Below are 25,264 nucleotides of genomic sequence, written 5' to 3' on the forward strand. Positions count from 1 at the left end.
TTTGCAGAATGTGGACTGGCTCAGGCTTCCCCAGTAGCTCAGCAGTAAAAAATCTGCCTGCAATACAGGAGACACAAGTTCAATCCCTGGGTTGGGAAGATCCCCTGGAGGAGGTGATGACTACACACTCCAATGTTTTTGCCCGGAGAATCCCATGGACAGAGGAGCCTGGTGGGCTACAGTCCGTAGGGTCACAAACAGTCGGATATGACTGAAGCAACTGAGCATGGACTGGCTCAGAAACTGGAGTGAAGAACCCTGGTCTCAGGGCCAAAAAAGAAAAAAGAAATGGGAGTGTTAGAGACCGGCTGCATGGGCCTACAGCTTCTCATATGTCCTCAGAGCAAGTGGTAACATTCCCATGAGTGATCAGGATTGCCTGTCTGCCTCTTTGAAAAAAGACTCAAGAATTTATGTTGTATTGATGAGCTTGCCCCAGTCTAGGTTACCGCTGGTCGACCCTGTTCAGCTGGTAGGGACTGACTTCTTGGAGAGGATGAACCAGGAGTCTTTTCACTTTCTCTCTCCACACTTCCGTCTGTGTATTCACCCCTTAAACACTAAATCTCCAGTACTAGTGTGGTAGATGGTTTCAGTATTAGGTTGTCATATGAGAGATTTGACTAAGTACATTTAGTTTGGGAAAGATCACTTGTAACTAAATAATGTTACATAAAGGAACAGGGCCTAGACTGTAAGCTGCTGTGAGATCCTATTTTTGTTATTGTGATTTTATTGTATTTTTAAAGCTTGAACATGTATTCTTGCAACTTCCCTGATGGTCCATTGGTTGAGAATCCACTTTGCAATGGAAGAGACATGAGTTCAATCCCTGGTCAGGGAACTAAGATCCCACAAGCCATGGAGCAGCTAAGTCCATGTATTCCAGAGCCTGCATGAGGCAATGAAGATGATGCAGCCAAATAAAATATTTTTAATTAAAAATTTTTGAAAAGAAAGTATATTCTTACATTATGTTATTAAGTATTAAAGTTGCTCCCCAGAATTTGGGACCCAAGAAAGAGACTTGAGGCCAGAGTTCTATAAGAAAAAAGGCGCTACTTGGCTGCAGATGTGGAAGCAAGAACTGAGCCTTCACACCACAACTGGAGAATCCCTGCACCACAACTAGCGCACCATCACAACACAACTGGAGAATCCATGCGGTACAACTGCTGAGGCCTCACACCACAACTGGAGAATCCAGTCACCACAACTGCTGAGCCCTTACGCCATAAATAGAGAATCCATGAAGCACAACTTCTAGGTCCTCAGACCACAGCGTAGAATCCATGCACCTCAACTGCTGAGGCCTCACACCACAACTGGAGAATCCAGTCACCACAACTGCTGAGCCCTTACACCATAACTAGAGAATCCACTAACCACAACTTCTAGGTCCTCAGACCACAGCGTAGAATCCATGCACCTCAACTGCTGAGGCCTCACACCACAGCTGGAGAATCCATGCACCACAATGAGAGATCCCACATGACAACCAGGATCCGGCACGCCACGACTAAGACCTGATGCAGCCAAATAAATAAATGCTAACAACAACCAAAAAAAAGTGATTAAAACAACAGGGGCAAGACTCCGTTAGCACGTACTGTTTTGTTCCTAATAAACACTTCACTTGTTTCACTGCTTTCCATCTCGTGGGAATTCATTTCTACACAGCTGATAGATCAGGGTCTCATCGCCACTGTCACTGGTGGTCTAGTGGCCAGGATTCAGCACCCTCACTGCTGCAGACTGAGTTCAGTCTCTGGCCAGGAAATCAAAATTCTGCTTCAAGCTGCAGCAGGCCAAAGTCACCTGAGATCAGGCCCAGTGCCCAAATGCCTAGGTCAGCCAGGTAGGCAATGCTAGTGGGCACTGGGTGACCGAAAGCCAAGCGCTCCCCGGGGGAGGACTGAAGGGGCATGGCCCTGGGTGAGGGTAAAGTTCTCTTGTTTCTTCCACTCCTCCTGACCATGTAACACCAATGTTAGATGATTATGGCAGAGCATGAACTGGGGTGGGCGGGGTTGGGGGGCGTTTGTGCTGAGGCAGGAGCACTTTCTTTCCTAGATCAGCCTGCTCAGAAGGTCAATGCTGGAGCAAGGGAGAATCATCCATTCCCAGCTCCTCTCTCAGCTTCTCCTCTCTGCTTCTTCACTGCTGTTACCCTGACACCCACACAGTCACACTGCTGCAAAGAAGACCTTGGGTGCCCAAGCCTGGAGGGTGGAAAGGAAAATACCCTTGACCTGGTCAGGGACACAAGGTTCCTTCTGCATGATGTAATTCACAATCTCCTTTTGGGAAGGAACTCACTGTCCAGATAAAACTGGTTTCTGCTAAATTTTTAATAGAGTTCAGATTTGGTCTCGGAAAGTAGTTATCCACCCGCAGAGAGACGGTTGGCTGACAGAGGTCAGGCACTTAGTGATCTTTAACTGGGCGTTCTTTTCTACTTGTGTTCACACTAACAATAGTGATCTAACCACTTCCATTTCTAGTCCCTGGAAAGATCTCCAGCAAGATAGGTCTTTTGGGGGGACCTCTTAACCTTTATAAGTTTGAGAACAAAACTTCAAACTTTGGGAAGAACACATATTCATAATCAAATTCAGGGGGAACCTTTTTTTCTTAGCAAAGAGGTGGAAACGGAAGTTGTGACTGTGCTGCTGTGGATCAGCCCTGCGCAGGCACTGCCCTGTCCCTGGCTGCCACAGGTTTTCCTGTCTCCATGAAGGCGGCCCCAGACCCACCCCTTTCTGTCCCATGTCTTGACCCAGCAGGTCTGAGAGCTGTTCTCTGGGTCTGGCAGACTCTTTTCTTGAACGAACTTTAGTCAACATCCTCTGTTGTTTATTTGCTAATTCACGTCTGATTCTTTTGCAACTCTAATACTTTGGCCACCTGACACGAAGCACCAACTCTTTGGAAAAGACCCTGATGCTGGTAAAGATTAAGGACAGGAGAAGGGGGCGACAGACGATGAGATGATTGGATGGCATCATTGACTCAATGGAACTGAGTTTGAGTAAACTCTGGGAGATGGTGAAGGACAGGAAAGTGCTTCTGTTCATGGGGTCGCGAAGAGTCAGACAAGACTTAGCAACTGAACAATAACAATGGACTGCAGCCCACCAGGCTCCTTCTGTCCATGGAATTTTCCAGGAAAGAATACTGGAGTGGGTTGCTATTCCCTTCTCCAATGGATCTTCATGACCCAGGGATCGAACCCGTGTCTCTTGCATTGGCAGGCGGATTCTTTACCACTACGCCGCTAGGGAAGCCCCAGTGTTCTCTGAGCCCTCTTTAATGCTATGGCCTTAGGTTTCATCCTTCGATCTGCCTAACCCAACTGTAGCAAATATCAACCAAAACACTTAGAAAGGCTGCAAACAAGAAAAAAAAACTTACTTGAAGTCTTAAGAATTACCATTCAGGAGATATATTCAGGTATTAATAAAACCAAGAGTGTTCTAGGGGCTTATACAGGCAAGGCCACAGGTGGCTAAAGTTGCTTGCTGAGGATGTTGATGGATTCTGATAGAAGTCATGGAACATTTGTCCTTAAAGGAATCACAAGTTGCTTTTGGACAAGGTCTGATAAGTAGATAGACTGTCAGGAGCTATTTTACGAGTTATTTTAGTGTAAGTTTCAGATAAGTATCTCGGGTTCCTGGCAGGTGTTCTAGACGGCTTCCTTAGGAAAACAAGTGCTCAGAAGGTCAGATTCACCCGGGCTGAGACGCATATGTCACACTTCCTCAGCGGCCTCCCTGCTCTGTATTACAGTCTCGGAGCAATACCAACTTTTTTAAAAAATTATTCATTTTTTAACTGAAGGATAATTGCTTTACAGAATTTTGGTTTTTTCTATCAAACCTCAACATGAATCAGCCATAGGTACACTAGAGGGAGGAGATATGTGTATACCAACTCTGTTTTGATTTTCAGATTTGAGCCAGTCTCTCTCCCCAATTGCAACAGACCTGAATAGTCTTCCTTCCATTTTAACAAGCATCAGAATCTTTTCTTCAATGGGCCCTCTGACACGAGGGGTCATCTGTAACCCTTTCTTGGGAGTGCAGGCCCATCCTCTGAGGAGGGGCCCTGGGTCGGGGGTCGGGTGGGGGGCGGCACCCATTCTTGTCGGGCTTGCTGATGAGTTACTCCAGCAGGAGCCGCCCCGGTGCCTGGTGACCCTTCAGGGGTGAGGAGAATGGCTCCCCCCTGATGTCTTGGCCCTCCTCCCACAGTCATGGAGCTTAAAGTGAGTGATAGAGCGTCAATGGTGGGGTTTGGCTGTGGAGCGAGCACCTTCCCTTTGTGTTGCTGATCGGGTCCCCAGTTAAGGCATTGCTTCCAGAGGTTTGTCCTCCCCAGACCTCACCCTATGAGGGAATCAGTCATCCAGCACATGAGTGAGGCTGACCTTTCCCTGCTCCCCAAATGATCACCAGCAGGGCCACATCGAGCCTCCCTCACAGGAGACCTGGGAAAAGGCAGCTCATCCAAAGGAGAACCCTGGGAAGCACCAGGCTGGTGCTGAGTAGGTCGCCTGAGTTCATCTCCCCATCACCCTGACCTCCAGGTCCCATCCAGGCTCTCCCTTGACATCCAACGTTGGGCAGCTGGGGCCCTGCAGGCTTTCCCAGGAACAAATGCCTCCCCCACTGGGGAGGGGAGGAAGTGTGCAAACCTGACCTAGATCCTATGATCAGAAGCATTCCTGGGAATGCTCCTGCACTGTAGGTGGGAATGTAATTTGGTACAGCCACTATGGAGAACAGTATGGAGGTTTCTCAAAAAACTAAAAGTAGAGCTACTGTATGACCCTGCAGTCCCAATCCTGGGCATATATCCAGAGAAAACCATGGCCTGAATAGATCCATGCACCTCGGTGTTCATTGCAGCACTGTTTACAACAGCCAAGACGTGGAAGCAATCTAGACGGCCGTTGACAGAGGCATGGATAGAGAGGTGTGGTGCACATATACAGTGGAATATCACTCAGCCATTAAAAGGAATGAAATCATGCCTTTCGCAGCAACATGGATGGACCTGGAGAGTGTCACACTGCACTAAGTATGTCAGACAGAGAAGGAAAAATAGATGGCCTCCCTCATATGTGCACTCTGAAAAGAAATGATACAAATTAACTTACAAAACAGGAGACTCACAGACTTAGATAAGGAGCTTATGGTTGCTGCGAGGAGGGGATAGTTAGGGACTTTGGGAAGGTCATGTACACACTGCTATGTTTAAAATGGATAACCAACAAGGACCTATGGTATAGCACATAGAACTATGCTCAGTGTTACGTGTCAGCCTGGTTGGGAGGGATTTGGGGGAGAGTGAATACATGTGTATGTGTCGCTGAGTCCCTTTGCTGTTCACCTGAAACCACCACATTGTTCATCAACTATACCCTGTTACAAACTGATTTGATGTTAAAAAATAAAGTTAAAGTTAAAAAAAAGAAAAGAAGTATTCCTGACACACACAGAGCCCCAGGGGAGGCTTGCTTGTCTGACCCTGCAAGTACTGTGGGTTTAGAGAGCATCACCCAGGGGGCAAGCTGGGGGGCTCCATCCGGGGCAGGACAGGCTTGTTGGGGGAACATGGAGAGGGTTAGGGAGGATGGTGGGGGCACGAAAAAGAAGGTCTAGAAAGCAGAAGGGACAGAAAGGGTCAAGACCCTGCTGCTCTGAGAGAGCCAGCCCTGGGAAGGGAGGCCAGGGAGCCCAGGACTGGACCTGCTGCAGGGGCTGGGGACCAGGGGCTTCTGAACAGGGAAGGGCTGTGGCCAGGCTGACCCTGGTAACATGGGGTTGGAGCCCCAGTTTACCCGTGACACGGATTCTTCCTCTGCAGGGGGCCCAAGGGGGAGAGAGGGGTGGGAACCCCAGAGCAGGCCTGAGGACACGGGGACCGAAGCCAGGAACCTCTCCAAGGCCCCCTCAGAACCATCCCTCTCCGTGGCTCCCTGCCCTACCATCTGCCTGCCGCCTAGCTCCTGGTTCCCAGGCTGCCTGGTGCTAGCAGGACTGAAAGGAGCAGTGACAGGAGGAGGCCCTGTCCCGGCACTTGTCTGCCCACAGCTCTCCAGCCTGGAGCCTACAAGGGCCACCTTCCTCCACCTCCCCTCCCACCTCCCCGCCCCTGCCCTTTCCTCACCTCCCTCCTCCTCTCAGCTCTTCCTGCTCTGGGCCCCTTCCTCACCCCTCCTCCTGCCCCACCACACTCCACCTACCCACCCTCTAAGGGGACTAAGCTGAATCTTGCAAATGGAAGCCTGAGATTTTCAGCCTCAAGTGTCGATTCAAAGACTGAGCACGGGGCTTCCCTGGCAGTCCAGCGTAAGAATCCCCCTTGCAATGCAGGGAACATCAGTTCAACCCCAGGTCGGCTGCATGTGCTGCGGGTGACTAAGCCCGAGTGCCACAGGCACTGAGCCCGTGTGCTGCAACTGCTGATGCCCACACGCCCTGGAGTCTGTGCTCTGCAGGAAGCCCCGCAGTGAGAAGCCCACGCACCGCAACTAGAGAAGAGCCTCTGTGCAGCAACAAGGACCCAGCACAGCCAAAAATAAATATACAGCCACGTGGAGGGAAGATGTGCCCCCGGTACAGACTCTCCCTCTCCCTTGCGTCTTTTCCCCGTGCAAAACTTGATGCGATTGAACTAATTTATATGCAATTTAATTTCTTTTCGAACTCAGTATTATCACCTGCATTCTCAAGCTCTGGCGCTCACTGAACACCCCGTGCCATGCGGGGGAATCCCAGGAACACATTTTGAAAACCTGTGGATGATTAAGTATTCTCAAACTCGGATAACATCAGAAGCACTAGAGGGACTTCCCTGGCGGTCCTGCCATTAAGACTCTGAGCTTCCGACGTAGGGGTGTTGGGCTCAGTCCCTGCTGGGGGAACTAAGCTCCTGCGTGCCACTGGGGTGTGGCCCCCAAAAAAGGATAACCAGGTAACTTGGATTAAAAACAAAAAAAAGTAAGGGGTCAGTGACAAATCATTCAGTCATGTCAGACTCTTCAAGACCCCACGAACTGTGGTCCACCAGGCTCCTCTGTCCATGGAATTCTCTAGGCAAGAATACTGGAGTGGGCAGCCATTTCCTTCTCCAGGGGATCTTCCCGACCCAGAGATTAAACCCCAGTCTTCTGCAGTGCAGGCAGACTCTTGACTGTCGACCCACCTGGGAAGCCCTTCAATACACCTGGCCTGCAGCTGGTGTTGAAGCCCAGAACAGCTGGAGGAGCTCCAGGCTCAGCAGTGCCCAGACCCTTGTGTGCAGCCCAACGCCTGGCACAGTCAGAGCTTCATGCATGCGGCTGACTGCCAAGCTACAAACTTCCAGAGCCTCCCTTCCCAGGTATCCTGCCACGTGGAGACCCTGCTCAGTGTACCGTGGAATTTGTGGCTGCAGGACTGGGCCGGCAGTGGCCCCTGCTGCTGCTTTCCGGATCTGCACCGTGGTGGTGCTTGGTCCTCACTTGCCCACTGACGTCACAGGAGCAGGCTATCAGAGGCACCCCCACCACCTGGCCTTCCAAAGACCCTGGGGCCCACGAGCTGGGTGCCTGAGCAAGGCAGAGAGCAGCCCTGGGCCTTATTTACTTCATCTGTAACCTGGGGTGATGTCTGTTCCCTGCCAGGTAGTTGTGAGGAATAGAGCTAGCTTGGTGCCAGCAGGAGATGGGTGCTCAATAAACCTAACGCAGAGAATTTTAATGAAGTAACATCCACAGAGCAAGTGGCACACCAATGACAGAGGACCGAGGGGGCGCGCTTCCTGGGAATACTCATGTTACAGCCCGTCGTGCAGTCCAAAGGCAATCCCCTTCAAAACATGAAGGTTAAGGTAAATATTGCGTCCTGCACTGCAAAACACAATTCAAGTTTGGCCTGAAAACAAGCAAACAAACAAAAAACCCTATAGATTGCTTCCTGTGACGTCACAGACGTCAGGGCCGCTCACAGCTTCTCGGAGTCCCAGTGCTCTTTTAGGGTCCGGCTCCAAGTCCATGTGATGGCAAAGGTAGCACAGACTCTGCCAAGGCCCAGCACTGCCCAGGCACGCTCATCGTGGACGCCAAGCCCATCTCCTCTGGACCGGAAGGTACAGGGATGCTGTGGGCAACCGGCCCAAGGACCCGGACGCGCTGATGGAGGCCGCGAGGTGGACTTTGGCCAGTTCACAGCATTGCAGCTGCGCTCCAGCCAGCTGGTCCCAGGCACTTTGAGCAGGGAGAATTCAACAGATGCCCTGAAGATCCAGATTCCTGAAGGATGACCAGGCAGGATCAAGCAGCAGGCCCCGACTACCGGAAAGCCCTTGTTGATAATTATTTTCCTGGTCTGAGCCCAGTGATGCCTCTCTGATTAATAAAATCCTCATGAAATAGCACTGGTCTCAGAGAAACTGATGGTTTCCTTAAACCTCGGTGTTAGGGGAAGCACGCTGACTGAAACCGCCCACCCTGGCCAGGCACCATTGTAACCAATTGCATGAGTTGTTTTACCACAGGAGCTCCTGGTAAGGAACATGGAACTAATACACCACCACCAACGGGAAGAGTTCGGGGAAAGGTCAAAAGGAGACACCACGTGTCCAACCGCCTCCCAGAATCCTTCTCTCTGGCATCCATCTTGGCTGAATAAGGTGTGCACCACCAGGAAGGACTGAGTCAGAATGATTGGCTAAAGACAACCCAGAAACTAATCTCATCACCATAAAACCCAAGACCTCAAGCCATGTGGCAGAGCTGTTCTCCTGGGTTCCCTTACCCTACTGCTCTCCATCCAGGCGCCCTTTCCCAATAAAGTCTCTTGCTTTGTCAGCACATGTGTCTCCCCGGACAATTCATTTCTGAGTGTTTGACAAAAGCCCAGTTTCGGGCCCTGGAAGGGGTCCCCTTTCCTGCAACATCAGCACCACTCCCAACACATACACACAGCAAATAATCCGCTGATTCATCACTTAATGCTCACTGCCTGCCCAGCAGACAGACACAGATACAAACAACACAGAATCCACTCACAGGTCATTTCCCGAGTGCCCGCCATGTGCCAGCCTGATGGCGGAGGTATTCCCTAGCTTTTGCTGATTCATCAGCACAAAGTGAGCACCACGTTGTACTGAACCCAAGGGAAGCACATGGAACCCAAGTACATCGATCTAGTCAGTCAGTCATGTAGCCACTCATCAAACCCTGGCCCCTGCATCTCTCCAAACACGTTTTTTTTCAAGTAACATATTCTTGGTACAATACTTTTTTTTTTTTTGGCCACCAAAACCATAAAACACAATGTGTATGCTCAGTCATGTCTGACTCTTTGTGACCCCACAGACTGTAGCCCACCAGGCTCCTCTGTCCATGGAATTCCCCAGGCAAGAATACTGGAGTGGGTTGCCATTTCCTCCTCCAGGGGAGCTTCCACAATAACAAAGAAATGAATAAATGAATTACAAGTGAGGATTAAAATCACCAGTGAAAAACTGCCCAGATAGGTGCCTTTACAATTTTATGAAACTGTCTTTAGAAAGTACCCCATGATGCAAGTGAGCTCTTGGGTCAATAATTTACCCTGGTTTTGAGATTCCTTTTTTTTTTTTCCTTTAAATACCCAGCAGTTGAAGTCTATTCTTAACGTTTGAAGACATATTCACCAGAGTAGAGATGATCATCACCAAGAGATCCTGGACTTGGTGATGAACTAGTCAAATCTGAGGCTTTGGTTGATTCCTCGATTGGGAAGGGATGGCCCCTGTTGTCATTGTTGTTATTATTTATTTACCCTGGTTGTATCAGGTCTTAGTTGCAGCATACAGGATCTTTGGTTGAGGTGTGTGTGGACTCAGTAGTTGCGTTGTGGGCTTAGTTGCCCTGAAGCACGTGTAATTTTAGTTTCCCAGCAAGAAATCAAACCACATCCTGTCCAGTGGGTTCATCTATGAAATGAATGGTGGCTGCTTGTTTTCCTAAGCTCGATGGTGGAGAAATATCTGATTTGGGTTAAAATTTTTTTTCATCTGTTAGCAACCGAAATGTCCATCTACAGATAAATAAATGAGCAAAATGTGGTCTGCTCACATGATGGACTGTTACTCAGCCTTCAGAAGAAAGGAATCCTAACACATGCAGCAAACTGAATGAAGTGAATGAAGCCGGAAGACATTATTCTGAGTGAAACAAGCCAGTCATGAAAAAGACAAGTTCTGTGTAATTCCACTTACATGAGGTCCCTAGAGTCATCAAATCCACAGAGACATAAAGTGGAGTGGTAGGGGCCAGGGGCAGGAGTGATGTTGTCTAATGGGTTTAATGCATCCGTTTTGCAAGATGAAAAGTTTTGGAGATTGGTTGCATGATGATATGAATACATGTAACAATACTGAACTGCATGTACTCTTAGAAATGGTTAAGATGGTAAATTTTATTGTTTTTATCACAATAAAAAATTCTCCTTTGACCCAGTAGTCTAAGGTTAAAAATGGAATTCATTTCTGGGAAATTATCTGAGCACAAACAGATGATGATAACAGCCTGGGATTATAAATGGGAGCCCCCAAATCTGTAATTTGTAATCCTACCAGTGGGGTGGGTGCACTGCCCAGGACCCTTTTCCCAACTGGGACTCCAAATTGCTGTTACTTGGGACTTTCTAGCACTATTCAAGTCTGAATACAGGAACTGGCCCAATTGGGTGCTGTATATACACTATCACTTCTCTCTGTGGTTTCAAATCTAAAATGAAAGTAAAACTTTTGGCAAAACAACTGAGTTGGAGGAAGTCTAAGGCACTGCTCTCCTTCACAGCTTCCTCACCCAGAAACAGCCAATTATAATTGTTACAAGGCAGTTCATGGAGATATTTGATGCCAAATGTTTTGGAGTTGGACAAATCCAGAACTGGTTCCTAGTTCCTCCAATTAGTTGCTCAGTTGTCCAATTACTTGGACAAATCGGTTAACCTGAACACATCTCTCTGGATCTGAATGTCCACCTACCACCCTAAGGTGGGCATGAGGCATATGATCCTTAGTAATCATAGTATGATCCGCATGGTTCATAACAATTGTATGGCATAATTTATCCTAGATTTTACACCTCTTGTCTTGATGTGATTGTTAATAGTGTCCCGTTTCACTCCCCAAACTTCCCTAGTTTGGTAAATTGGACTTTATTAAAATTATGAACTTCTATTTACCAAAAGACACTACTATTAATAGAAGGGGAAAAAAAGTCACCACTAAGAGAGTGAAAAGTCGCATTGCAGAGTGGGAGAAGATATTTTCAGTAGATATTTCTGACAAATGTTGCTGTTGTTGTTTAGTCACTAGGTCGTGTCTGACTCTTTGCCACCCCACGGACTGCAGCCTGCCAGACTCCTCTGTCCATGGGATTTCCCAGGTAAGAATATTGGAATGGGTTGCCATTTCATTCTCCAGAGAATCTTCCCGACCCAAGGATCAAACCCACGTCTCCTGCATTGACAAAAGATTCTTTACCACTGAGCCATCAGGGAAGCCCTATTTTCAAGCTGTATTGAGAATTTCTACAGATCAATGAGAAAAAGAAAACTCAATATTTAAAAGGTGGAAAGACTTGAACTGGCACTTCACAAAAGGGAATACCCAAATAGCCCATGTTTTAAAAGGTTTAAAATGTTTTAAAAGGTGGGCTTCCCAGGTAGCCCTAGTAGTAAAGAACACACCTGGCAATGAAGGAGGCATAAAAGATGCAGGTTTGATCCCAGGGTCAGGAAGATCCCCTGGAGGAGGGCATGGCAACCTACTCAAGTATTCTCGCCTAGAGAATTCCACGGACAGAAGAGCCTGGCAGACTACAGTCCCTAAAGTAGCAAAGAGTTGGACATGACGGAAGCAACTTAGCACACAGGCATGAATGTTAAAAGGTGCTCAACTTCGTGATTCAACAGGGAAATGCAAATTAAAACCACAATGAGATAGTGCAATGCATCCACTAGAATGGATAAATGTAAAATGTTGACAATTCCAAGTCATGCCAGTGGACGTAGGTTGTATAAGAATTTCCAGTCACAGAGTATTGCAGAAAGGAGTGATTTTATTAAGAACAAAGAGCAGAGATACCGTGGGCACTGCAAGCCTTGTGGGCGAACACGTCCTGATAGGCCAGGAAGAGTCAATGCTTTTTGTGGATCAGTAGACAATTTTTAGCCTCAAGACAAAAAAAAATCCTGCTGGAAAGTTGACATCAGGTGATTGATTAGGGCACTATAGGGTAAGTACCAGGGTGGGCATTTTTGCCTAATTTGGGGTCAGGGAGTCTGTTGGTGATGATCACGGCGGGGGGGGGGGGGCGGGCAGGGAGGCAGTGCTTTTGGCAATGGTTACAGTACATTCAGCAATACGTGAACCGTGAAGTTCCTGATGTTCAAGCTGGTTTTAGAAAAGGCAGAGGAACCAGAGATCAAATTGCCAACATCTGCTGGATCATCAATAAAGCAAGAGAGTTCCAGAAAACTTCTATTTCTGCTTTATTGACTATGCCAAAGCCTTTGACTGTGTGGATCACAATCAACTGTGGAAAATTCTGAGAGAGATGGGAATACCAGACCACCTGACCTGCCTCTTGAGAAATCTGTATGCAGGTCAGGAAGCCACAGTTAGAACTGGACATGGAACAACAGACTGGTTCCAAATAGGAAAAGGAGTACGTCAAGGCTGTATATTGTCACCCTGCTTACTTAACTTCTATGCAGAGTACATCATGAGAAATGCTGGACTGGAAGAAACACAAGCTGGAATCAAGATTGTCAGGAGAAATATCAATAACCTCAGATATGCAGATGACACCACCCTTATGGCCAAAAGTGAAGAGGAACTAAAAAGCCTCTTGATGAAAGTGAAAGAGGAGAGGGAAAAAGTTGGCTTAAAGCTCAACATTCAGAAAACGAAGATCATGGCATCTGATCCCATCACTTCATGGGAAATAGATGGGGAAACAGTGGAAACAGTGTCAGACTTTATTTTTGGGGGGCTCCAAAATCACTGCAGATGGTGACTGCAGCCATGAAATTAAAAGATGCTTACTCCTTGCAAGAAAAGTTATGAGCAACCTAGATCGCATATTCAAAAGCAGAGACATTGCTCTGCCGACTAAGGTCCATCTAGTCAAGGATATGGTTTTTCCTGTGGTCATGTATGGATGTGAGAGTTGGACTGTGAAGAAGGCTGAGTGCCGAAGAATTGATGCTTTTGAACTGTGGTGTTGGAGAAGACTCTTGAGAGTCCCTTGGACTGCAAGGAGATCCAACCAGTGCATTCTGAAGGAGATCAGCCCTGGGATTTCTTTGGAAGGAATGATGCTAAAGCTGAAACTCCAGTACTTTGGCCACCTCATGTGAAGAGTTGACTCATTGGAAAAGACTCTGATGCTGGGAGGGATTGGGGGCAGGAGGAGAAGGGGACAACAGAGGATGAGATGGCTGGATGGTATCACCGACTCGATGGACGTGAGTCTGAGTGAACTCCGGGAGTTGGTGATGGACAGGGAGGCCTGGCGTGCTGCGATTCATGGGGTCACAAAGAGTCGGACGTGACTGAGTGACGGAACTGAACTGAACAGTAGATTTTGGAGGTGTCCTTGGTTCTGGGCCTCACACCTGTGGTCTTGGTGAGGATTCTACACTGGGGAAGATGGGGAGTATCTGAGACACTCACGCTTTGCCACACAGCATGTGGGATCTAGTTCCCCACCAGGGACTGAACCCATGCCCCCCACCTTGGAAGCACGGAGTTTTAACCACTGGACCCCCAGGCAAGTACCCAGGAATGCTCGTACACTCCTGATGGGTGTCTTAGTCTGCTCAGACTACAAAACACCACAGCCTAAATCACAGGCTTTCCCCCTTCACACTTCTGGAGCTAGAAGTCCATGATTAAAGTGCCAGCATATTCATCGTCTGGTGAGTTCTCTCTTCCTGGCTTGTGGACAGCCACACTTTTGCTGCAGGCCTCACATGACCTTTTTGTGCATGTATAGGCGGGGATGGGATGGGAAGAGAGAGGGTAGTGAGCTCAGGTGTCTCTTCTTACAAGGACACTAATCCTATCAGATCAGCACTCCATTCTATGACCTCATTTAACCTTAATCACTTCCTTACTCCAAATACAGTCACACTGAGTGTTAGGGCTTCAGCATATGATTTGGGGGAAATGCTACATTCAGTCCAGTCCATAAATATGAATGTAAATTGCTACAACTTTGGGAAATTATTTGGCAGTGACTGCTGCTGCTGCTGCTGCTAAGTCGCTTCAGTCGTGTCCAACTCTGTGTGACCCCATAGACGGCAGTCCACCAGGCTCCCCCCGTCCCTGGGATTCTCCAGGCAAGAACACTGGAGTGGGTTGCCATTTCCTTCTCCAATGCAAGAAAGTGAAAAGTGAAAGTGAGGTCGCTCAGTCATATCCGACTCTTAGCGACCCCATGGACTGCAGCCCACCAGGCTCCCCTGTCCATGGGATTTTCAGGAAAGAGTACTGGAGTGGGGTGCCATTGCCTTCTCCTTGGCAGTGACTACAGATCGGCTAAAGAAGCCACCTGCCAATGCTGGAGCTGAGGGTCCGATCCCTGGGTCAGGAAGATCCCCTGGAGAAAGAAATGGCAACCCACTCCAGTATTCTTGCCTGAGAAATCCCATGGACAGATAAGCCTGGCAGGCTACAGTTCGTGGGATCACAAAAGAGTCACACATGACTTAGCGACTAAGCACTAAGCGCAGGCGGCGGCAGTGAGCCAGCGCACTAAGCGTGGCTGAAAGGAGTTACCCCACGTCCGAGGTCAGGGGCAGCGGCCTAGAGTGCCAGGCTGCGAAGGCGCAGGAACGGCCGAGAGAAGCTACCCTGCATCTGAGGTCAGGGGCGGCCAGGAGAAGCCACCTCGCACCCGAGGCCAGAGCCGACGGCCGGGAGGAGCAACCCAAGGAGCAGTGGCTGCGCAGGCACAGGAGGGCCTAGGGGAGCTATCCCACGTTGAAGGTCAGGAACAGCGGTGGCAAGGAGATACCCCTCGTCCAAGGTAAGGAGCAGCAGCTGTGCTTTGCTGGAGCAGCCGTGAAGACATACCCCACGCCCAAGCTAAGAGAAACCCAAGTAAGATGGTAGGTGTTGCAAGACGGCATCAGAGGGCAGACACACTGAAACCATACTCACAGAAAACTAGTCAATCTAATCACACTAGGACCACAGCCTTTTCTAACTCAAGGAAACCAAGCCATGCCTGCAGGGCAACACAAGACGGGCGGGTCATGGTGGAGAGGCCTGACAGAATGTGGTCCACTGGAGAAGGGAATGGCAAGCCACTTCAATATCGTTACCTTGAGAACCCCATGAACAGTATGAAAAGGCAAAATGATAGGATAACAAATGAGGAACTCCCCAGGTCAGTAGGTATCCAATATGCTACTGGAGATCAGTGGAGAAATAACTCCAGAAAGAATGAAGGGATGGAGCCAAAGCAAAAACAATACCCAGTTGTGGATGTGACTGGTGATAGAAGTAAGATCCGATGCTGTAAACAGCAATATTGCATAGGAACCTGGAATGTCAGGTCCATGAATCAAGGCAAATTGGAAGTGGTCAAACAAGAGATGGCAAGGGTGAACGTCCACATCCCAGGAATCAGCGAACTAAAATGGACTGGAATGGGTGAATTTAACTCAGATGACCATTATATCTACTACTGCAGTCAGGAATCCCTCAGAAGAAATGGAGTAGCCATCATGGTCAACAAAAGAGTCCGAAATGCAGTACTTGGATGCAATCTCAAAAATGACAGAATGATCTCTGTTCGTCTCCAAGACAAACCATTCAGTATCACAGTTACCCAAGTCTATGCCCCAACCAGTAACGCTGAAGAAACTGAAGTTGAACGGTTTTATGAAAACCTACAACACCTTTTAGAACTAACACCCAAAAAAAGATGTCCTTTTCATTATAGGGGACTGGAATGCAAAAGTAGGAAGTCAGGAAACACCTGGAGTAACAGGCAAATTTGGCCTTGGAATGCGGAATGAAGTGGGGCAAAGACTAAGAGAGTTTTGCCAAGAATGTACTGGTCATAGCAAACACCCTCTTCCAACAACGCAAGAGAAGACTCTACACATGGACATCACCAGATGGTCAACACCAAAATCAGATTGATTATATTCTTTGCAGCCAAAGATGGAGAAGCTTTATACAGTCAACACAAGACCAGGGGCTGACTGTGGCTCAGATCATGAACTCCTTATTGCCAAATTGAGACTTAAATTGAAGAAAGTAGGGAAAACCACTAGACCATTCAGGTATGACCTAAGTCAAATCCCTTATGATTATACAGTGGAAGTGAGAAATAGATTTAAGGGCCTAGATCTGATAGATAGAGTGCCTCATGAACTATGGAATGAGGTTCGTGACATTGTACAGGAGACAGGGATCAAGACGATCCCCGTGGAAAAGAAATGCAAAAAAGCAAAATGGCTGTCTGGGAAGGCCTTACAAATAGCTGTGAAAAGAAGAGAGGCAAAAAACAAAGGAGAAAAGGAAAGATATAAGCATCTGAATGCAGAGTTCCAAAGAATAGAAAGAAGAGATAAGAAAGCCTTCCTCAGCGATCAATGCAAAGAAATAGAGGAAAACAACAGAATGGGAAAGACTAGAGATCTCTTCAAGAAAATTAGAGATACCAAGGGAACATTTCATGCAAAGATGGGCTCGATAAAGGACAGAAATGGTATGGACCTAACACAAGCAGAAGATATTAAGAAGAGGTGGCAAGAATACACAGAAGAACTGTACAAAAAAGATCTTCATGACCCAGATAATCATGATGATGTGATCACTCATCTAGAGCCAGACATCTTGGAATGTGAAGTCAAGTGGGCCTTAGAAAGCATCACTATGAACAAAGCTAGTGGAGGTGATGGAATTCCAGTTGAGCTGTTTCAAATCCTGAAAGATGATGCTATGAAAGTGCTGCACTCAATATGCCAGCTAATTTGGAAAATTCAGCAGTGGCCACAGGACTGGAAAAGGTCAGTTTTCATTCCAATTCCAAAGAAAGGCAATGCCAAAGAATGCTCAAACCACCACACAAATGCACTCATCTCACATGCTAGTAAAGTAATGCTCAAAATTCTCCAAGCCAGGCTTCAGCAATATGTGAACCATGAAGTTCCTGATGTTCAAGCTGGTTTTAGAAAAGGCAGAGGAACCAGAGATCAAATTGCCAACATCTGCTGGATCATCAATAAAGCAAGAGAGTTCCAGAAAACATCTATTTCTGCTTTATTGACTATGCCAAAGCCTTTGACTGTGTGGATCACAATCAACTGTGGAAAATTCTGAGAGAGATGGGAATACCAGACCACCTGACCTGCCTCTTGAGAAATCTGTATGCAGGTCAGGAAGCCACAGTTAGAACTGGACATGGAACAACAGACTGGTTCCAAATAGGAAAAGGAGTACGTCAAGGCTGTATATTGTCACCCTGCTTATTTAACTTCTATGCAGAGTACATCATGAGAAACGCTGGGCTGGAAGAAACACAAGCTGGAATCAAGATTGTCAGGAGAAATATCAATAACCTCAGATATGCAGATGACACCACCCTTATGACAGAAAGTGAAGAGGAACTAAAAAGCCTCTTGATGAAAGTGAAAGAGGAGAGGGAAAAAGTTGGCTTAAAGCTCAACATTCAGTAAACGAAGATCATGGCATCTGATCCCATCACTTCATGGGAAATAGATGGGGAAACAGTGGAAACAGTGTCAGACTTTATTTTTGGGGGGCTCCAAAATCACTGCAGATGGTGACTGCAGCCATGAAATTAAAAGACGCTTACTCCTTGCAAGAAAAGTTATGAGCAACCTAGATAGCATATTCAAAAGCAGAGACATTGCTCTGCCGACTAAGGTCCATCTAGTCAAGGATATGGTTTTTCCTGTGGTCATGTATGGATGTGAGAGTTGGACTGTGAAGAAGGCTGAGTGCCAAAGAATGGATGCTTCTGAACTGTGGTGTTGGAGAAGATTCTTGAGAGTCCCTTGGACTGCAAGGAGATCCAACCAGTCCATTCTGAAGGAGATCAGCCCTGGGATTTCTTTGGAAGGAATGATGCTAAAGCTGAAGCTCCAGTACTTTGGACACCTCATGCGAAGAGTTGACTCACTGGAAAAGACTCTGATGCTGGGAGGGATTGGGGGCAGGAGGAGAAGGGACGACCGAGGATGAGATGGCTGGATGACATCACGGACTCGATGGCCGTGAGTCTGAGTGAACTCTGGGAGATGGTGATGGACAGGGAGGCCTGGCGTGCTGCGATTCATGGGGTCGCAAAGAGTCACACACGACTGAGCGACTGAACTGAACTGAAGACTAAACATATACCAAGCCTGTGACCTAGCAGATTTAATGCCTTGGTTAAGATTCAAGACATTTTGAGCACATGTGTCCACAAAAAGATATATAGAAGAATATTCATAGCTGCTTTATGATAATTTCCCTAAAGCTAAAACAACATAAATGTTCTTAGGTAAGAGAATAAATAAATAAAACAAATAAATTGTAGTATGCTCCTTCAATGGTAAGTTAACCATCTATTGCTGTAACAGATTACCCCTAAAGCTAGCAGATGAAAACAACAGATATTTATTATCTCACATAGTTTCAGCTCAGGACATTTAATTAGGCTGCAGTCAAGGTAGCAGTTAGGTCTGAAGCCATCTCTGGGCTTGAATGGGGCTGGAGGATCCACTTCCAAGATGGCTGACTCCTGTGGTTATTGGAAGGAAGCTGTTTTTTGCTGGCTGTTGGTAAAAGACCTCAGTTTCTTGCTATGTAGATTCCTTCATAGCTATCCACAAGAAGTAAGAGCAAGTGATTTGAGAGTAAGAGATAATGAGACAAGCTGAGACCTGGGACCATTTGCTGCAGAGCCTGCACCTGGACAAATGGTCTCCTCCAGCAACAAAGTATGAAGAAACCATTTGTTGCTATTGTTTAGTTGCCAAGTCATGTCTGACGCCTTGTGACACCATAGACTGCTGAATGCCAGGCTTTTATGTCCTTCACTTCCTCCGAGAGTTTGCTCAAGTTCATGTCCATTGAGTCAATGATAACCATCTCATCCTCTCCCACCCATTTCTCCCTTTCTATAAGGAACTAAAAATAACTGTGTACGTGAGCAGCTGGGGCAAATGATGCACAACAATATACAGAAAAAAAAAAAGACTCAAAGTCCAACTGCCACTTTTGAAGGGCAGGGAGCAAACACAGGGTGTCAAGAGCCCGGCACACAGCACCACTGGAGGGGTGGGCAAACCACCTGAGCCACCCCCTGCCCAACAACCTTCTAAAGACCCTACTGTCTGACTGCGAGGCTCTGAGAGGCACACAGTGGACCTCTTTAAAACACTGTTTTTCTGGCTGAACAGTACATTGAGTGGCCATCTTTTATTTTTCTGAGTTTTTTTTTTTTTAAGATTTTACATCATTTGCCTCTCTGTTTTCTAAGTTTTCTCCATTCAACACTTGATGATTGAGCAACTGGAAAATGGGGGAAATTTTTTTAGAGAAAGATGATGTTTTCTTATTTGACAATAAATTAGGCAACAAAAGGGGAGGTGTTTGATGAAATACAATTACTTTTAGGTCAGGACAGAAAAAAATTTAAATACAGTTTGGGCCACTATGTCTATTTGGGCCACATTCGCTCTTCAGTGTGCACTGCACCTTTGCACTGCACATTAACCAGACTCCCTCAGAAGACACCGGAGTGCCTGCTTGCAAAAAAAAAAAAAAAAAAAGTAGTTTTTTCCTGTCACAAGCAAGGTAACTCTTTAGGAAAAAACATTCTTTCTCAATACTGTGAGGGGTCAGGATGACCCACAACTTGCCTTGCACGTACAGATCTGGACTATGTAAACTGTAAATACGTTACTTTGGTGTATAATCCTTTGTCTCAAAACTAAATAATTGTGCTTTTATCTCTTACTAGTGGAACAATCCTCAGAGCTTTCTGAAAGACTGTCTCCCAGGTTATAATATAATCCTTGGGTTGGCTTGAATAAAATTTTCCATTTATTTCTTTGGTTAACTATCAATTAAGAGGGATTTTACAGTCTCAACTCCCTATTTTTTTTTCCTTGAGGCAGGAAGTAGATGGTCCCCCCAGAGTAAAGCGACTGTAGACTCAGTCCATGTGGATCGGAACTCCAAGACAAGAATAGCATGAGAAGGGGTGAGACGGGAGAAGGCTGGGCCCTATCTAAACCACATAGCTCTCATTCCCAAAGCCAGGAGACCTCTTCAGCCACACACGTGCAGAAAGGCTCCTCGGAGGCCAAAAGGGAGTGATGCTAACTGAGGCTGTACCCATACGGCTCTTCGGGGGAATACATCTTGGCTAAGAGATGCATGTGCACACATGGAAGGATCCTGAGATATACCAAATATGGACTGTGAACCAGGCAAATCAAAATGACTGCCCAAAGGAAACCCAGAGGAAATGCCCCATAAAAGTAATTCAAACTGCCATGAGGTCTCGACTCAGCGACTCTCTGAGTCCACTCCTGTCTATCCACACGTACACTCTTTTTCATCCTCATAAATACTTGTTTCACTACTTTCCATCTTTGTGTGAATTCTTTGCAAAGCCGAAGGGCCAGGGCCCTTGTCCCTGACACCTGGTCTAGTGGCCAGGATCTGAGGCTCTCATCCAAGTCCTGATTCAAGACGTTGCAGGCTGAGGCCACCCAAGATCACCCTGGATGTGATCTTTGCTATAAAACCATTCTTAATTCTGCTTATTCTGGCTTCCCTGATAGCTCAGCTGGTAAAGAATTCACCTGCAATGCGGGAGACCTGGGTTTGATCCCTGGGTTGGGCAGATCCCCTGGAGAAGGGAAAGACTACCCACTCCAGTATTCTGGCCTGGAGAACTCCATGGACTGTGTAGTCCATGGGGTGTCAAACCATCCGACATCGACTTTCACTTTTCTTTTGCCATTTGGAAATGCTGAGAATTTTCAAAGTCACAAAAATAGCAAAGTTTGGACTTTCCTGGCAGTCCAGTGATTAGGACTCTGCCATTCCATTGCAGGAGGCATCAATTCAATCCCTGGTCAGGGAACTACAATCCCTCAAGTCTCACAGCCAAAAAGATAAAAGTCAAGGTTTAACAGACCTTCATTTTGCTTATCTGACTTCTCTTTCATTTAACTATAAACAGCAAGAAGCTAGGTAAATGAGGGGGAAGACTATCATGGTTCCTGGACATGTTCCAAATCTTGACCTGGATGGAGGTTACTTGGCTATCAGTTCAGTTCAGTCGCTCAGTCGTGTCCGACTCTGTAACCTCATGAATCCCAGCACACCAGCCCTCCCTGTCCATCACCATCTCCCGGAGTTCACTCAGACTCTCGTCCACCGAGTCAGTGATGCCATCCAGCCATCTCATCCTACGTCGTCCCCTTCTCCTCCTGCCCCCAATCCTTCCCAGCATCAGAGTCTTTTCCAATGAGTCAACTCTTCACATGAGATGGCCAAAGTACTGGAGTTTCAGCTTTAGCATCATTCCTTCCAAAGAAATCCCAGGGCTGATCACCTTCAGAATGGACTGGTTGAATCTCCTTGCAATCCAAGGGACTCTCAGGAGTCTTCTCCAACACCACAGTTCAAAAGCATCCATTCTTCGGAGCTCAGCTTTCTTCACAGTCCAACTCTCACATCCATACCTGACCACAGGAAAAACCATAGCCTTGACTAGATGGACCTTAGTCAGCAAAGCAACGTCTCTGCTTTTGGATATGCTATCTAGGTTGGTCATAACTTTCATTCCAAGGAGTAAGCGTCTTTTAATTTCATGGCTGCAATCACCATCTGCAGTGATTTTGGAGCCCAAAAAATAAAGTCTGACACTGTTTCCACTGTTTCCCCAAAATTTTTAGAGGTTTAAAAAATCTTTTTTAATTAGAGGCCAAAAGGGAGTGATGCTAACTGATGCTCTACCCATACTCTTTTGTTGTGTGTGTGTGTGTGTGTGTGTGTTTTTAAGATTTCTGAGCCTGAGCACCTGCGCGCAGAGACCGCAGTGCCCGTGCACCCGCGTCCAACGGCTGGAAGCAGAGATGAGTGCGCATGCGCGGGCGAGTGGGGGCGGTCCCCTAGAGAGGGCGTGTGTACGTGCGGGTACGTGCTCGCACAGGGGCCGGAAGTAGTGCCGCGCGTGCGCAGGTGCAAGCGCGCGCCAAGCCCGGAAGTGGGGCTGTCTAGCCCGGCGGTTGCGGGCTATGGAGGATTTCCCACCGAGTTGCGGGCCGGTTGGTGAGGAGCCGGCCGAGGAAGCCGAGGCTCAGGTGGCGGCCTGGAGCGGGGACAGCGGAAATGTGTCGCAGAGCCACAGCAGCGCCTCGGGGCCGTGGGAGGACGAGGGCCCGGAGTCGGGCGCGCCGAGCCGGGACCCGCCGCTGCTGCGCCGCGCCGCCGAGGGCTACGCCTCCTGCCTGCTGCCCGGCGCGGGGGCGCGGCCAGAGATCGAGGCGCTGGACGCGAGCTTGGAGGACCTGCTCACCAGGGTGGACGAGTTTGTGGGCATGCTGGACATGCTGCGCGGCGACTCCTCGCACGTAGTCGGCGAGGGCGTGCCTCTCATTTACGCCAAAGCCACCGAGATGCGGCGAGTCTACAGCAAGATCGACCGGCTGGAGGCCTTCGTGGGCATGGTCAGCGCCAGTGTGGCCAGGCTGGAGGAGCAGGTCGCCAGGGCTGAGGCCGAGCTGGGGACGTTCCCCAGTACGTTCAGGAAATTGCTGCACACGATTAACGTGCCCTCCTTTTTCCACAAGGCGCCCCCCGGCAGGTCCCAGCTGACCGGCTACGAACCCCCCGTCGTCTTTCGGACGGAAGACCACTTTCCCTGTTGTAGCGAAAGACCGCAGGTCTGAGTCTGCCGGACAGCGCTGCAAGAAGACAGGTCTGAAATTATCTCGACTGTTAATCAGATCAGTTGAAATTCCTGTTACCGGACACCTCTGATGTTGGCGTACGGAATTGTAAAGTTTGGGTTTTGCACACTTGATTGCTCACTCTCCTCATCATTTCAGTGGAATGTATGGTTTTCTATGTCTTCCAGTTCAAACTTGAAACACGAAAGCTGCTTGGTAGGGGAATCCTGGAAGCAAAATGTATGAACTTACCTGCACACTGTGGCAGAACTGTTATTTTTAGGCATTTTACAGCTCAACTAACAGTATTACCTTTTCAACATTTGTATATTTGCAATACTCTTAGGAAAACTACTGAGCCCTTAAAGCCTTGTTAATTGGAGCCTAACAACTTATTGACCAGAGACGTATTCATACGTCTTTTGTTACCCAAACTATTGCCTGGAGGCAGTTCGATATTCTCTTAAAGAACAAATCAACGGCCACAGCTGTTAATTTCTGCACACATCTCCCAATCAATAAAGTGCTGATAGTGATTCAGATTTCTATAGCATGCGTTAGGGTAGATGGTAAATTATTTTAAATTATATTAAACTTTCCATATGATGGATTGTAAACCAAAGGAAATCATACAATTTTTGAGAAAATGTTTTTATTGCGACTCATTCTGAAGTTGTATTTGAAAGTATAACTACAGTCTTAATTTGTCCAAAGCTAACATGGCTATATATGATTACCAACGTTTGATTTGTAATTTTAAAATTAATAAAAAGTGTAAATTTTATTGGAAAAGCTGTCTGAAAAGGACTTTACGTGTTTGCTTTTTGTTTGTTCGAAGATAGACATGTTGTGTATGTAATTTTAGGAGTGGGATAAAGTTCACAGCTTTAGATATTTCTCCTCAAAATGAATATTTAAATCATGTGTGTGATGATACAACTAGTCTTAGGATTTTATTCTTTCACCCTGAGGACCTGGAATCTTAAACATCCCTTAAAGGGACAGAAGGCTAATCTGTTTTTTATAAGGTGGTCCTCCTAGTTGCTTGTTCAGCCTCTAACTTGTGTGCAACTGTTTTTGCGACCCCATGGACTAGGCTGCCAGGCCCCTCTGTCCATGGGATTTCCTTGGCAGGAATACTGGAGTGGGTTGCCTTTTTCTTCTCTAGGGAATCTTCCTGCCCAGGGAGCTAACCTGTGTCTCCTGCATTGGCAGGCGGGTTCTTTACCACTAAGCCACCTGGGAAATCCAGTCTTCCTAGGTAATAGTCCTCAAATAAGCATACACCTTGGTTGCCTTTGTGTCATTTATCATAGATGTTTAAGGTTCGTGAAGTAGGGATATTCTCACTTAGCTGTGGATTATGAGAAACTGTGTAATCTGTAACCGTAGTTTTCGTGGACCTTCTCTGTCACATATTTACATTTTTTTTTCAGGTAGTTCACTAATTGCAAACTAAGAACTCCTGAATTTAGAACTGGAAAAGAACAAGTAACCAACATGTAGTAATTGGTGACTTGGGTACCTGCTGTAAGTAATTGGTATAGGCTTCCCAGGTGGCGCTAGTGGTAAAGAACTCACCTGCCCGTGCTGGAGATGTTAGGAAATATGGGTTCAATCCCTGGTTTGGAGGAAAATGGCAGTCCACTCCAGTACTCTTTCCTGGAGAATCCCATGGACAGGAGCCTGGCAGACGAAAATGGCAGCCCACTCCAGTACTCTTTCCTGGAGAATCCCATGGACAGAGGAGCCTGGTGGGCTACAGTCCATGGGGTCATAGAGTTGGACATGCCTGAAGCGACTTAGCACTGCACATGTGGCATATCCACTGAATATGAAAATAGCTTCCTTACATATCTATTGCTAAAATATTTTTTGTTTGTGGTTAATATTTTAAAAGTAGTAATTAAGATAAATCATAATAATTTTGTGTCTCGGCCGCACCTCGCAGGTTTCAGGATCCTAGTTCCCTGACCAGGGATTGAAGTTAAGCCCTCCACAGTGAAAAGGGTGGTACCCTAACCCTGGACCACCAGGAATTCTCAAAAAGTCCTGGTTTGGGAGATAATTTATGTCATTATCTGTGCACCTTATGCCTAAAGGGTTCTGAAATCCTCTTAGTCATTCGGTGGTGTTTCTGACATTTCTACACAGAGATTAGTGCAGGGCCTTATTTGGAGTAGCGACTTGAAGCTGGTTTGCATAGTGCCAGACAACTATTAGACCACGGTTACTTTTGTGTCTTCAGAATGGAGGTTGGGGAGCCAGACACA

At 47.2% G+C, this 25,264-nt stretch overlaps 1 protein-coding gene across 1 annotated transcript; it reads left to right on the forward strand.

Moving 5' to 3' along the window:
* Positions 1-22,337: 22,337 nt before the first annotated feature.
* BLOC1S4 (biogenesis of lysosomal organelles complex 1 subunit 4) lies at positions 22,338-22,991 on the forward strand. Its single transcript, NM_001126362.1, is given in 1 exon segment — positions 22,338-22,991. A coding segment is annotated over 1 exon segment (654 nt).
* Positions 22,992-25,264: the final 2,273 nt, after the last annotated feature.

Source organism: Ovis aries, chromosome 6, assembly GCF_016772045.2.
Source record: "Ovis aries strain OAR_USU_Benz2616 breed Rambouillet chromosome 6, ARS-UI_Ramb_v3.0, whole genome shotgun sequence".
Lineage (NCBI taxonomy): Eukaryota > Metazoa > Chordata > Mammalia > Artiodactyla > Bovidae > Ovis > Ovis aries.